This window comes from Eptatretus burgeri, chromosome 3, assembly GCF_056783735.1.
Source record: "Eptatretus burgeri isolate ZD-2024b chromosome 3, Ebu_testis_v1, whole genome shotgun sequence".
Taxonomy (NCBI): Eukaryota; Metazoa; Chordata; class Myxini; order Myxiniformes; family Myxinidae; genus Eptatretus; species Eptatretus burgeri.
Window position 1 is genome coordinate 86,034,893 of NC_140963.1, and position 12,524 is coordinate 86,047,416.

General features: G+C 42.3%; 1 protein-coding gene across 6 annotated transcripts in view; it reads left to right on the forward strand.

The window, feature by feature from the left end:
• LOC147030369 (sodium channel protein type 1 subunit alpha-like) overlaps positions 1-12,524 on the forward strand; it is a 269,967-nt gene that overhangs the window by 99,880 nt on the left and 157,563 nt on the right. For all 6 annotated transcript variants that reach the window (XM_085874344.1, XM_085874339.1, XM_085874338.1 and 3 more), the window contains 5 exons: positions 2,337-2,549; positions 2,961-3,200; positions 6,039-6,434; positions 9,587-9,722; positions 10,617-10,855. In XM_085874344.1, the coding sequence (XP_085730470.1) occupies positions 2,337-2,549; positions 2,961-3,200; positions 6,039-6,434; positions 9,587-9,722; positions 10,617-10,855 (1,224 nt within the window). The remainder of the gene's footprint in view (positions 1-2,336; positions 2,550-2,960; positions 3,201-6,038; positions 6,435-9,586; positions 9,723-10,616; positions 10,856-12,524) is intronic.

A 12,524-nucleotide genomic window follows, 5' to 3' on the forward strand; every position in this document is an offset into this window, starting at 1 on the left:
AACAACATCCCTGTTCTCATTCGTGAATAACAATTTTAAAAGTAAATTTAAAAAATGTTAAATTCACAATCTCAAGAGATTCTGTCATCTCGCGTTTCTCGGTAAAAATTGGGGGTTGCGTAAGCCGAATGATAAAAATGACCGTATGAGGTCATTCGTAATGGAAAAAAAATAACAGAAAATCGGAACGCCTCGGACAAAGTCCTTTATAATGATATGGGTTTTATGGTCCCTGGTCGAATGGTTTAACCCTTGAACCCGAGCGGCCGTTTTGCCAACTGTGGTTTACACTCTTCCTCACCCTGCAATTGGAGCGGAAATACAAAAAGGCTTCTTCTGCAGAATCTCGCTGGTTCTTTACTGAATGGTTCTTCACATCAGAAGGTCTCACAAAACAAGTCAGCAGCTCTTAGTCATGGAAGGATTGGTAACGGGTTGTTTTTGAAATTCCATCTTTTTTCAACAGCAATTTCTTTTTTAACCATGCATTTGTTCGAAACCCCCACATCCCATTTCGCCCAACTGTGTTCCCTCTCTCATCCACACTGACACCACTCTAAAATGCTCCATGAGAGCAGTCGCACCTGCTAATATATATTACTTCTATTAATATTGCATTGTGTCTCCATGAACGGCTTCGAGGAAATCCTCATACTGAAATATGCAGTCTGAGCTGGTTTGTCCAATCACCGATTCCTGCTTTCATTGCATGCCTTATTCACTTATCCCAAAGGTCAATGGTAACACCGATCAATCAGCACTCTCACAAAGCATTCCCTCGTCAGTTGCTTCGGTCTCTCCCACTTGAATGATGAATACAGTCAGCCCTGATTGAATGCAATATGGCAATTTTATGATAATTTCAGGCAGTACTCGAGCACACACATAGAATTCCAGTTGATTTGTCTCGCAGGACTTCAGACTCCCACTTCATCACCAGGATTCCATGCTTCCTGTTTTGCTGTAACATGGAGGTCCTTCAAACACGTTCTCCTGAAGGCCCAAATTCGGAGCTTTGGCCTGGATTAGAGCATAACCATTCAAAAGTAAAACGGTTTTAACCCTGCGTTAGTACCATGGTTTTTTTTTTTACGCCATTAGTACCCTGGGGTGTTTGAGCACCCCAACTTTTAAATTTTTTAAATGAAGCATGTAATCAAAACTAGCATGAAGTTCAACTCATTTATTTAGTGAACGTATGCAGGATTATACATATAATTATATTTCAGTTTGATTTCATAGTACATGAGTACATAAATACATCAAGACAATAATAGAAAACAAAATTTATCAAAACTCATCACTCACTTTCATCACCTGATATATTTATTTTGGCACTCAATGCAACTAACAGTCAACTTTCTGTGTTCTTTACACGCATGTTTACCACACTGGTTACACACTGTTTTCACTTTATGATCGCGTGACCTGGGACAGAATGCACATTTCTTTGCCCCCTGTGACGAGTGGGGTTGTGGGGGCATTGGGCATGCAGGGAACCTTCTTTTTGATAATTTCTGGTTTATTCTTACCTCCAGAATTTGGGTCAATTTTGTCATCATAGTGCATGCTACTGACAAGAACATTGTTCTCCTTCTTACTCTGCGGGATGTATGAAACTTGTGTCATTTTGTCTGTGAAACCAATTATGCTGTCATAATTACATTTGTTCTTTGTCTCTAAGAATTCCTTTGGAATTTCAGGCTTATTTTTTCAGTACCTTGTTAGTACCCTGAGGTATTGTCTATCTGCCCACTGAGAAATGACGTCTACCTCTCACAAGAGTTCCCACAGGACCATGAAAAATTTTGAGCGCACTCAACACACAGAATTGTCAAGCTACTGCGGAGAAAATGGATATTAGTGCAAACATCTATAGAAAACGGGACATTAAAAAAATTGGGGTTTCCAAACACCCCAGGGTACTAACGCAGGGTTAATCGTTGGAGAAATGATTAGTTTGTGCATTTCCATTCCTCCATTGACCCAGCATGACCTTTAGGTTGTAAAGATTGCCCTTCTGCAGTGATGTATGCACGACCACATCTGGTTGGTCAATTACGACCCTGGATCTAATCACAATATCATCCTTTCTTGGTGCAGTCCAGTGAATTTTCAAGGCAATATTCCACCGCATTTGTGATGAGCTATCCTGGGGGGGGGGGGGGGGGGGGTTGGAAATGCCTAATAAATTACTGTGAAAGGAATTGTTGCCTGCAGCTATGAATTGTCATTGAGTGTACTTAAAATGACTTTGAGAGAAATGTATGATGTGAGGTGAGATTTCCAGTCGAGGTCAATGTATTCTCCTCTCTACATTGCTTGCCTTCATACAGACTTTGCGTGCAGCAGGAAAGACCTACATGATCTTCTTCGTTATAGTCATATTTTTGGGATCCTTTTACCTAATCAACCTGATCTTGGCAGTCGTGGCGATGGCTTATGAGGAGCAGAACCAAGCAATGATCGAAGAAGCCGAGAAAAAGGAGCGTGAGTTCCAACAGGTTCTTGAGCAGCTGAAGAGGGAGCAGGACAACATGGAGAACCAGGTGTGGACTTTTATCAAAAGCAGTGCAAAATGTTTTCCATGTCATCGAGGTCCTATGTCTTTGTTTCTATCCAGAACTGAAGGGAATTGTCAATGCCCTTTTTGCTTCGCCATTCCATATTGTTATTGACATAGTGGAATCCCTTGGTGAAAAGGGTATTTGTTCTTGGTGATTATACAGCACCAGATTGATAAGAAAATCATTTTCCTGTGGTCATATCACTACTGTAAGAGGAGTTGCACTTCACACATCAATGTTTCAATATTTTATTTGTGCTGGGGAATGGAAACCAACTGGAAGCAGTTCTTCTCTGGTCATGTGGTGTAGTAAGTGCACTCCACTAGGCCTAGTTTGACCTTGAGCGTATGGCCCCGAATCTTTGTTGTACGTTTTCCTTGTGATATTCGGCAGGGCCAGCTGGATGGTAGCACCCACATCTCCCGCACATCTTCCGAGATGTCTCGGTGGAGCTCCAGGAGCATGAAGGAAAAGAAGAACCGCAGGAACCGGCTGCTGAGTAAAGAGTCTGAGGATGATAAATTGGCAGTGAACTGTATACCCAAGTCAGTTTCAGAGGAGAGCATATTGCGCAGGCCACGGATGTTGGAGGAGTATCGCTGGGCACACCGTAAATTGTCGACACCACGTGAGGTGAGTTCAGGCTTTGCATAAAATTTTGCAGGAATTTCATATTTGTAGTTGTTTGAAAAGAAAAGATAAAGGAGGAAGACATTAATTGCACTGCTGTGTAATATTTAATTTTCTTATTTAGCACATACTGTGTGAATCAGTCTCTGGATGGATGAAGATTGGATAAATAGAATAAAAACTGTACGGTCATGAACATAAAAAGACACGAATGTTCGCATAGCTTTATGAGGTTTGGGACATGCTCTCAAGAAAAGCTATCGGCCCTTCAAACCAATTCCTGCAGATTAGATGGGTTAATTTTAATAATTAGAACAGCCTACTATAAGTAACACATACTCCATTTAGATCAGTGGTTCCCAAACTTTTTTGTCCATGACCCAAAATTTGAAATCACATTTGCCTCACAACCCAAATGATACTGGTACCTAGTGTACCTATGATAAAAAATTGTCAGAGAAAATGCTTTTGACATCAAACACTCCCTCAAAAACAGATTTTGGTTCAAGTTTGGGTCATGACCCTGGGTTTGGGAACCCCTGATTTAGATTTAAAATGAAGGAGTATATACTCCTCTAGATACATGTTGGAGCAGATCATGATGCTCACTACAGCCCCTACAAGTAAGTTGTACTCCAATGTTATGGGTACAAGAACATTGGATTATCGAGCTCTATGGCCCAGCTTAACTGTATGGGCCATGTTCGAACGCGTGTTTCTGGCTGGTTGGCCGTCATCAACACGGAGCAGAAGATCCTTTTCCAGAGTGAGCTGGCTGCGTTTCCTTGATCAAATATTATATCAAACGTATTATATCAAATATAAACTCATTTACTCTTATTGGACGAGGAACCATGTGCCACACCGATAATTATTACCACGTGGATAATGACCAACTGGATGTGCCTGTCACATACCGTCCTGTCTGTGTTGCACACAAGCAGACCTGTAGTAGCAGCTGGGCCAATTAAAATTAAAAGAAGCATAAACTTTTGTGGCGCCGGATAACAAAGTACATACACCAACAACATCAACAGAATTATAGATGAGTGGCAGAATAGAATAGCTTTTTACCCTCTGCTCCCCCTCAAACGCCCCATACATGCCTTTTCAAACTCAATACTATCTCTGGCACCAGAGGAGATCACACTCCCTTTAATTGTAATTGGCCCAGCTGCCTCTACAGGTCTGCTTGTGTGGAACACAGGCAGGTTGGCCTGTGGCAAGCACATTTACTCGTTCAGGATCCATGTGGCAATAGCTGTTGTGGCATATGGTTCCTGGTCCGACGACAATGAATAAGGTTATTTTTGACACAGACTCCATTCTAAACGGAAGAACATCGGCTCCAGCCAGAAGAGGAGAAACGTTTTTAAATCCACAGGCTTTGGAAATCGTGAGGGCATACTCGTAATCAATGTCAGGATAGCATTAAAGGTCAGAACAAATTGCACAATAATGTGATTCAAAGGGAGTTACATAAATTAGAGCTTGACCACAGAACAAAACTGAACGGGGTTTTTTTTGAGGAGGGATATGAAGTCAAGGCTCATAGAAGGGCTATAACACTGAATGGATCAGTATGCAGCAGAACAAAAGAATACGAGAGATGGGGGGAGGACCAACAACAGGGTTGAATGACAAAATAGAAGGAGACTTGGACAAAGAATGGGTGTGAGCAGGTTGGATACAGAAGCAAACACTTAGGAAAGGAAAATTTGAAATTTGGAAGGACGGGAAGGAGGGGGGGGAGGGCTGTTAACCGAGGTAGAAAATATGGTCTTGGATGGGCGATGATCTGAAATGATGGTGAACAGCTACTTTGAACATCTGAAGGGAAAATAATGAGATTGAAGAAAATGTGGAAGTTGGTTCTACAGGTGGGAAAAATGAGGAATGAATGAGTGGAGGTGAGCAGTGATCCTGGATTTTGGGAGTTTCACCAGAAGGGGTTTGTTGGTGGACCACATGCACCCTGCAGAAACCTAGGTGTGGGGGACAAAGCACGGAAAGAGCAGAGGGTGCAAAACCAGAGAGGATGTGCTCGATGACAGAGACCACCGACCTGCCTACTATGGGAAAGTGATAGGTCCATAGACTCAGCTTCCTTGAGGAATATTTTTATAATACAGTATTTAAGGCCTTGGTTTCCATGGCATCAAGCTGAGCAAGGTATGAGGCGGGGGCACTAACCCAGAGGAGAAAGCAGTACTGCATCAAGCTGCGGATGAAGGTTTCTAGAAAGACAAATTGAAGACGTGTTTCCAAGGAGACATGTTCAAACCACCAATCATTAAGGAGTACCAGGTGTATATAGAGTGTCTGCGTTTAGGAAAGTTTCGAGAAGGACTTTATAGAGGTAACAGAGCGTGTGGAAGAGCAGAGTACGCAGACTTTGTTGAGACGTATATTCTTCCAGAAATCCATATTCTTTATTCTGTTGGATTGTAATGTTTATTATCACGTCTCCTGATGTCACAGTTTCCTGCTCACCTTTGCTTTTTCATCCCCCTCTTCTTCTCTTCTCTTGTCTGCAGAACTATCTTCCTCAATGTTCTGTTTCATGCTCTTCTGTGCAGTTCTTAAAAATTGTAGCATATACCTCTCACTGACATGCCCCTTTCACTTAATGTACAGTATCTGAGCCTTCTCGTCCAGCTCTCCCATGAGCTGTCATTCCTGTGAAAAGGAAAACTAAAAGCAGAGTAAATTATTTATCCTTGTCTTTTTGATACTTTGTCATGAGTGTTGTAAGTCTTCGGAAACTCGCTCTATAAAGCACCATGATGTCCAGCTACAAGACTTGAATCTTCCTCAAATCAATCCCTTTTTGCTCCACAGTCCCTCATCAGCCTGTATTACAAGCCTCTACGTAAGACCAGCCGTACCAGCTTGCTGAGCATCAAGGACCGGTCACGGGATCACGGCTCTGACAACGAATTTGCAGATGATGAGCGTTCGGAGTTTCAGAGTGTGCATGGGGAGCCTGGGAGCCGGCGAGACTCCCTTTTTGTCCCACAGAGACACTGTGAACGCCGTGGGAGCCACGGCAGCCGTCTGTCTCACAGCAATACTCCCGTCCCTCCACCATCTGCCAGTGGCAAGATGAACATTACCGTGGATTGTAATGGTGTGGCATCTCTCATAGACCGAAGCGGAATTCCATCTGTGCCTACTTCTCCACCTGCATTGCTGCTGCCGGAAGTAGTCGTCGACAGGCCTGGCACTGATGATAATGTGAGTGGCACTTTGGTGTGATTGCACACCCTCATCGCAAGTAGAGAAAAATGTGACTGGAGGATGACACACATGTACCTCATTTGGGAACACACTCACCTTTGAGTTCTTTGGTGTCACCCCTGATAAAGTCCATTCCAGCATATGCAGCATCTGACTTCTGGTTGCACCACACCTGGGGTGTGCTTATGTTGCTTATTGCTCCTTAGTGCTCATACATAGTCCTGACATAGTGCTCCTTATACATGTGGAGAACAATTTATAACTTGGCATAAGTATCATAATACAGTGATTTGCTATTTTCTGAAGTTTGCTGTAGGGTCTTTAACATCCACAAGCAAATTCTAGCAGATGTGTCAGCTGGCTTAGCATTCCCTCTGAAGGATAGCAGACTCATTGGAGCAACATTTTACCAGCTAAAAATGGGGATTACAGTTTATAGTCAGGTTAGGAATCAAATACAGATTGGATGCAACCTCTGAGATACCTCATCAGTCTTCCTGATATGGTTTAAACACAAAACTGGTGTTGTGTCAATGTTCATGCAAGATGCTCTGCATCCCACAGCATGTCATCTTTCAAAACGGATGAAAAGCTGGATGTGACATCTGCATCTAAAGAGTCATAAAAGTTCCATTGATATTTCGATTTCAAAAGCCCCATGATATCTCTCGTGAGAAGAGACCTTTGAGCCACTATCATAGGCACATAGATTAAATGTGACGCGTCATGTACCATGCTCTATACAGAGCATCAGTTCCGCTGACACAGCTTATATGACTCGGGTTACAATCCTGGACGGGTCACCAATCCGACACAGATAGTCACGGCAGGAATTTGGAACTTGGCCATGGTGCCGGCGATAGCTCGTCTACTTTTCACGAAGGACACCGTGGGTCTTTAACATGGACCAACTATTACAGGCAGATGGGTGGACCAATTTTACGTACATTTGTAGGACGGCAGACACATTGATGAATCAATCACCCTGCCTATGAAACACTGGGATGACAGTTTATCGCTGGGTCGGGATTCAAACCCACGCTAGACAGCTCAGAGGTGAGTGTCTGTACCTCTAAGTCATCCTGCCAGCCCAAATGTAATATTAGTGTGAAATATTATCACATGGTGGATGGCTGTGTTCAAGTTAAGTAAATCTAATGATGCCAAAAATCTCATACGCATTTCTCAAGAGATCGTTTGAGATTCTCATTATATTCGCCTATTGTCATCATATCCCTTGAGGAATATATTCAGTCGATCAGTTTTTATCGACGTAATTTGTCTGGTAGGGTGCAGGAGTGGGGAGGAGAGCAGTGGGGCAGAAAGAGAGACGTCACCAGGGTGCTCTTTTTGAGAGAATTAGGAGGAGGAGATGAGGTGGAGGGTCTTGGGTGAATAATAAACAAACACTGACAGCACATTCACCTTTTCACAAGACCCTTTCACATTACAATCACCTATCTATACCTAAGCTAACTACCAGTCCTGCCAATATTCATACCTATATCTAATTCCAGTGCAAATCTATCCACTGTTTCTGCTGCTACGGCCTTCCCAGGGAGACCATTCCATGCATTTACTACTCTCTGGGTGAAAGACTCATTACCTTTGCCATCGAAGGTGGAAAGAGGTTATGTTTTCACCCCTGTCTGTTTGTCTGTTTGTTTGTTTGTTACCTGCAAAATCGAAGATTTATGAAGTATATTGGTTGGTTGATTTTGCTATTACTTGGCGAAAATTTTTTTTCGCAAAGTATGTTTGTCTGTAGCATTTGTCTGTCTCTCTGTTTGTCTGTTTGTTTGTTTGTCACACGATTTTTGGCCACAGTTTTCAAGCAATCATTCTGAAATATTTTTGTTTATGTAGTTCACCGGTCATTCAAGATCCAGACTCGATAATATTTTTCGGTGGTTATTCACCATTGAGAGATGGGGCCAAAAACTATGTATAGCATGATATATCTGAAAGTTGTGGATGACTTGTGACAAAACTAGGTGGAAGAGTTGGTTAGGTGACGAGAACAAGCCGATTCGATTTTGGTTTAGGTCCGGAATCAGATCCGACCTTATCAGTGGAATACAAAATTGAAACTGTTCAGCCTGGCAGAGGTATGCGCTCTCCCGAGCGCCATTCCGTTTCGCCAATTGTCGCTCTGAGTGATTCTTCATTCTGTCTGTTTGTTTGTCTGTCAATCGCCTACAGGTCACAATTCTAAACCGATCGTCATGAAACCTTACTGAGTTGTAGAGGTAGTCTCGACTGAGAAGCCTATTGATTTTGAGGTCAAAGGTCATCTTGAGGTCAACTTTCTAAAAACGCCATTTTTCATCTGATTGACTTGAAATGTGAACAAGATTTGCATATTGCGTCACTGCATTGTGAAACCAACTATTTTTGAGGTCAAAATGTCAAAGGTCAACTTAAGGTCAAACTTCCAAAATCATCAAATTTCATCTGAAAAATTGTCAATATCCATCTGATTAACCTGAAAATTAAGCAGCAACTGCATAGTGCATCACTGAATTTGGAAACCAACTATTTTTGAGGTTAAAAGGTCATAGGTCAACTCAAGGTCAAACTTCTAAAATCATCTATTTCAATCTGAAAAATAATCAATTTTCATCCGATTGACCTGAGCTTTGGTTAAGATTATCAATTTTAATCTTGATGAAATGAACAACTTGATGTATCCATGGCAACCTTTGGAGAGGGGGTAGATTTTGTAAGTATCGTGTTCTGCACGACGCCTTTTTCCTGTTTATTTGTTTGTTTGTTTGCGTGCAGGATGTCTCAAAAAGTTGTGGATGGATTCTGATGAAACTTGGTGGACAGGTTGGGTGTGTGACGAGGACGAATTGGTTTGATTTTGGTGAAGATCCGAATCCGGATCCGGATACGAGAATTACTTCATTTACAAAGTGATTCTTCACCATTGAGAGATTGGGCCAAAAACGATATGTAGCATGTTATTTCAAAAATATATTGGGCCCGATATGTTCTCGTGGATCAAGCATTGCATGGCGGAAGTATTGCGCTCTTCCGAGTGCCCTTTTAGTTTTGGAGCTGTGCCTCATATAAGTCTTCTGCACAGACTTAACACTCACTGCAAATGCCAATTTAATGTATAGATCACTGATTTCCCCCTTCAGATGGTGTCATCAAACTTGGACACATTGAAAAAGCACTACTCGGGATCTCAACATCTTTCCTTGGACGTTCTTGAGGAGCATTGTGTACGGGGTAGAGCATACAGTGCCATCAGCATGATTACCAACACCATGGAGGGTATGACTTTAATCCTCACAAAGAAAATTTCAAAATGCCATTTGATGGTGGTGTATCTCCAGTGCATCTAATTCAAAAAATTCTGTTAAAAACACACAATTATTATTTCTACCTTGTTGTACGTTTGAAATGCTTGCATTGGGCATGGTCGTGCCATGTTTGTTTGTGGATGTTTCTTCCCTAGCTACCACTGTAACAACACCGTATATGTGCAAGCACCAAGGGACCTGTATAAGGCCCAAAGGGGTTCCATGCAGTCGTTTCTCTGAACCCTAAAATAGATTCCTTTGGTGCAGTGCGAGGTAACCTTGTGCTCATATTTAGGATCAAGCCAGTGTTTGGTACAAACTGTATTGATTTTTTTTTTTCCACTTTAACACGAAGCCTGCTGTGTGTTTGGATATTACACAAAGAGATATCTTTGCCAGGGATTAAATTTTGGGGATATAAAGGAGTGTTTTGTTGTCATGTTGGAAGGAGGGGTGGAAGTGGTAGGCTTTGGAGTTTGTTCATGGTATGAGAAGGAAAAGATGAGTGGGAGTTGCGAGTTTAGCATTGGTATAAGAATAATGGTATGAGAGAGCATGTTTGGTAGGATTTGAATGTCTGATGGTGGTACAAGATGAAATGTTTGGTTGTGGTAGGAGGTTTGAGTGTCTTGTGGTAGTATAAGAGGAAGTGTTTGGTGGTGATGCGGTATTTGTGGGTCTCGTGGAGGTACAGCTCGCAGTGTTTGGTGGAGGTACAAGAGGTGATGGTGGTATGGGATTTGAGTGCCTTGTGGTAGCACAAGAGGGGAAATGTTTGGTGGTGATGGCAGAAGATGTTCTGTAGTGTTGCTGGAGGGAAGGACCTGCCTCCCTCAAAGCTTCTCTCCCCTTCTCTTTTCCCCAGAGCTGGAAGAATCTCGACAGAAATGCCCTCCATGTTGGTACAAATTTGCACGCAGCTATCTGATCTGGGATTGTTGTCCCTTCTGGTTGCGCATCAAGGAAGCTGTAAAATTGATGGTGATGGACCCCTTTATTGATCTGGCTGTCACCGTCTGTATTGTGCTCAACACCTTCTTCATGTCATTGGAGCACCAACCTATGACAATGGAGTTCGAAGCTGTGCTCAGTGTGGGCAATCTGGTGAGGAAGTGACAAGCTTCGGAAAATAAAAAATAAATCTTTCCTGATTTGCATCCCATTGGCACCATCATCAGTGTCTGGGTCTTGGCAGCCTGTCTGGGTCTTGAGTGTTCAGGCTGATTGGATGGGTGCATAGATATTAAGGATCTTCAGGTCACCAAATGCATATACTGCATGACATTATCAAGCATTTTATCTCATCAAATTTATTTGATCCACATGAGAAATCATAGGATGTTTGTGAACATTCGGTTTTGAAATATTTCTGACGGACTACAGTACGAAGATTATATAAAACGAGTGAGGTACCCGTGCTATGCACATGAGGGGGCTGCACAGCCGGTTCGGGAACGATTTGGGAAAAAAACACTCCAGCTGACCCCAACAGAAGTAAGGTGGGTAATATTTGAATGATGTCACAATGGAGAATCTGCAAATGACAAATCCCCAAGTGTCATAGGTAGATGGCTGTGTTCACTTGTTCACAGCTGTGGTTGTGGAATCGTCCACATTATTTACTGAATCTCTTTTTAAACTCAATATCTCCATATTTTCATTCCCATCAGCATCATCAATCCATCCATGCATCCATCCATTGGGACCATACTCTGTGTAGAGCGTTGGTGCTGCCTTAGCAGTCTCCTTGACGATTGGGCACAATCCTGGATGGGTCGCCACTCCGCCACAGTATACCAGCAAGCTGGCACTCATTTTGCCAACCACGGAAGGTTGATAGGCAGTCAACCCAACCTGATATTAATTCAACAGCCAAGGGGGATTTGAACTCAGGATCCTAGGATCCCAAGCCCACCACCCTAACCATTAAGCCAACACCAGGAATATCATTCAAATCACAAATTTATTCCATACCATTAATGTAACAAAATACAATGTTACAAACACTCGTGAGGTAAACTCGTATGGACGCCGTTCTCACGTGACACCCAATACAGACGAATCTGCTGGCGAGAAAGGGCAGAGACAAAACACTTCGTACGGATTGAAGATTAAAATCATAATTGTATTGAGAAATTTAAGAAACCTGCCACATAACTCAAAAGTGGATTCGGGTGGAAACTCAAAATCACAATTGTATTGAGAAATTTAAGAAACCTGCCACATAACTCAGAATGGATAAAAGTGGAAACTCAAAAGTGGATTCGGGTGGAAACTCAAAATCACAATTGTATTGAGATATTATCAAACCAGCCAATGTTTCTACCAAACCCCTGATTGTGTTTACATCTGGATCAGGAGCAGTTTTGTACAGATAGAAAGCCAAAATCAAAATTGTATTGAGGTATTTATGAAACCTCCCACCCATCTTAGGACATCTGCTGGGGCCCAAAATGTTCCACAGAAGGTTTGACAGGGAGTAGTTCATTAAAAACCGAGGGAGTAGTTTGGGGACGGTCGGACAGACTGACGAACGGACGGACAGGCACTCCTGCTTTGTAATATATATATATATACATATACATATACATATACTGCAGATATTCACATGTACTGACTGCACTGTAAAATCAGTTAAAATTGGTTGCATTAAGCTGTGTTATGACTGAAGGGGAACAGGAAGCTCAAATGATGTGCTCATTACTTCCATGACTGATGGTGGGTGGAAGTTATGTTTTCAGCCCCATCCGTCTGTTTGTTTGCTTGTATATCT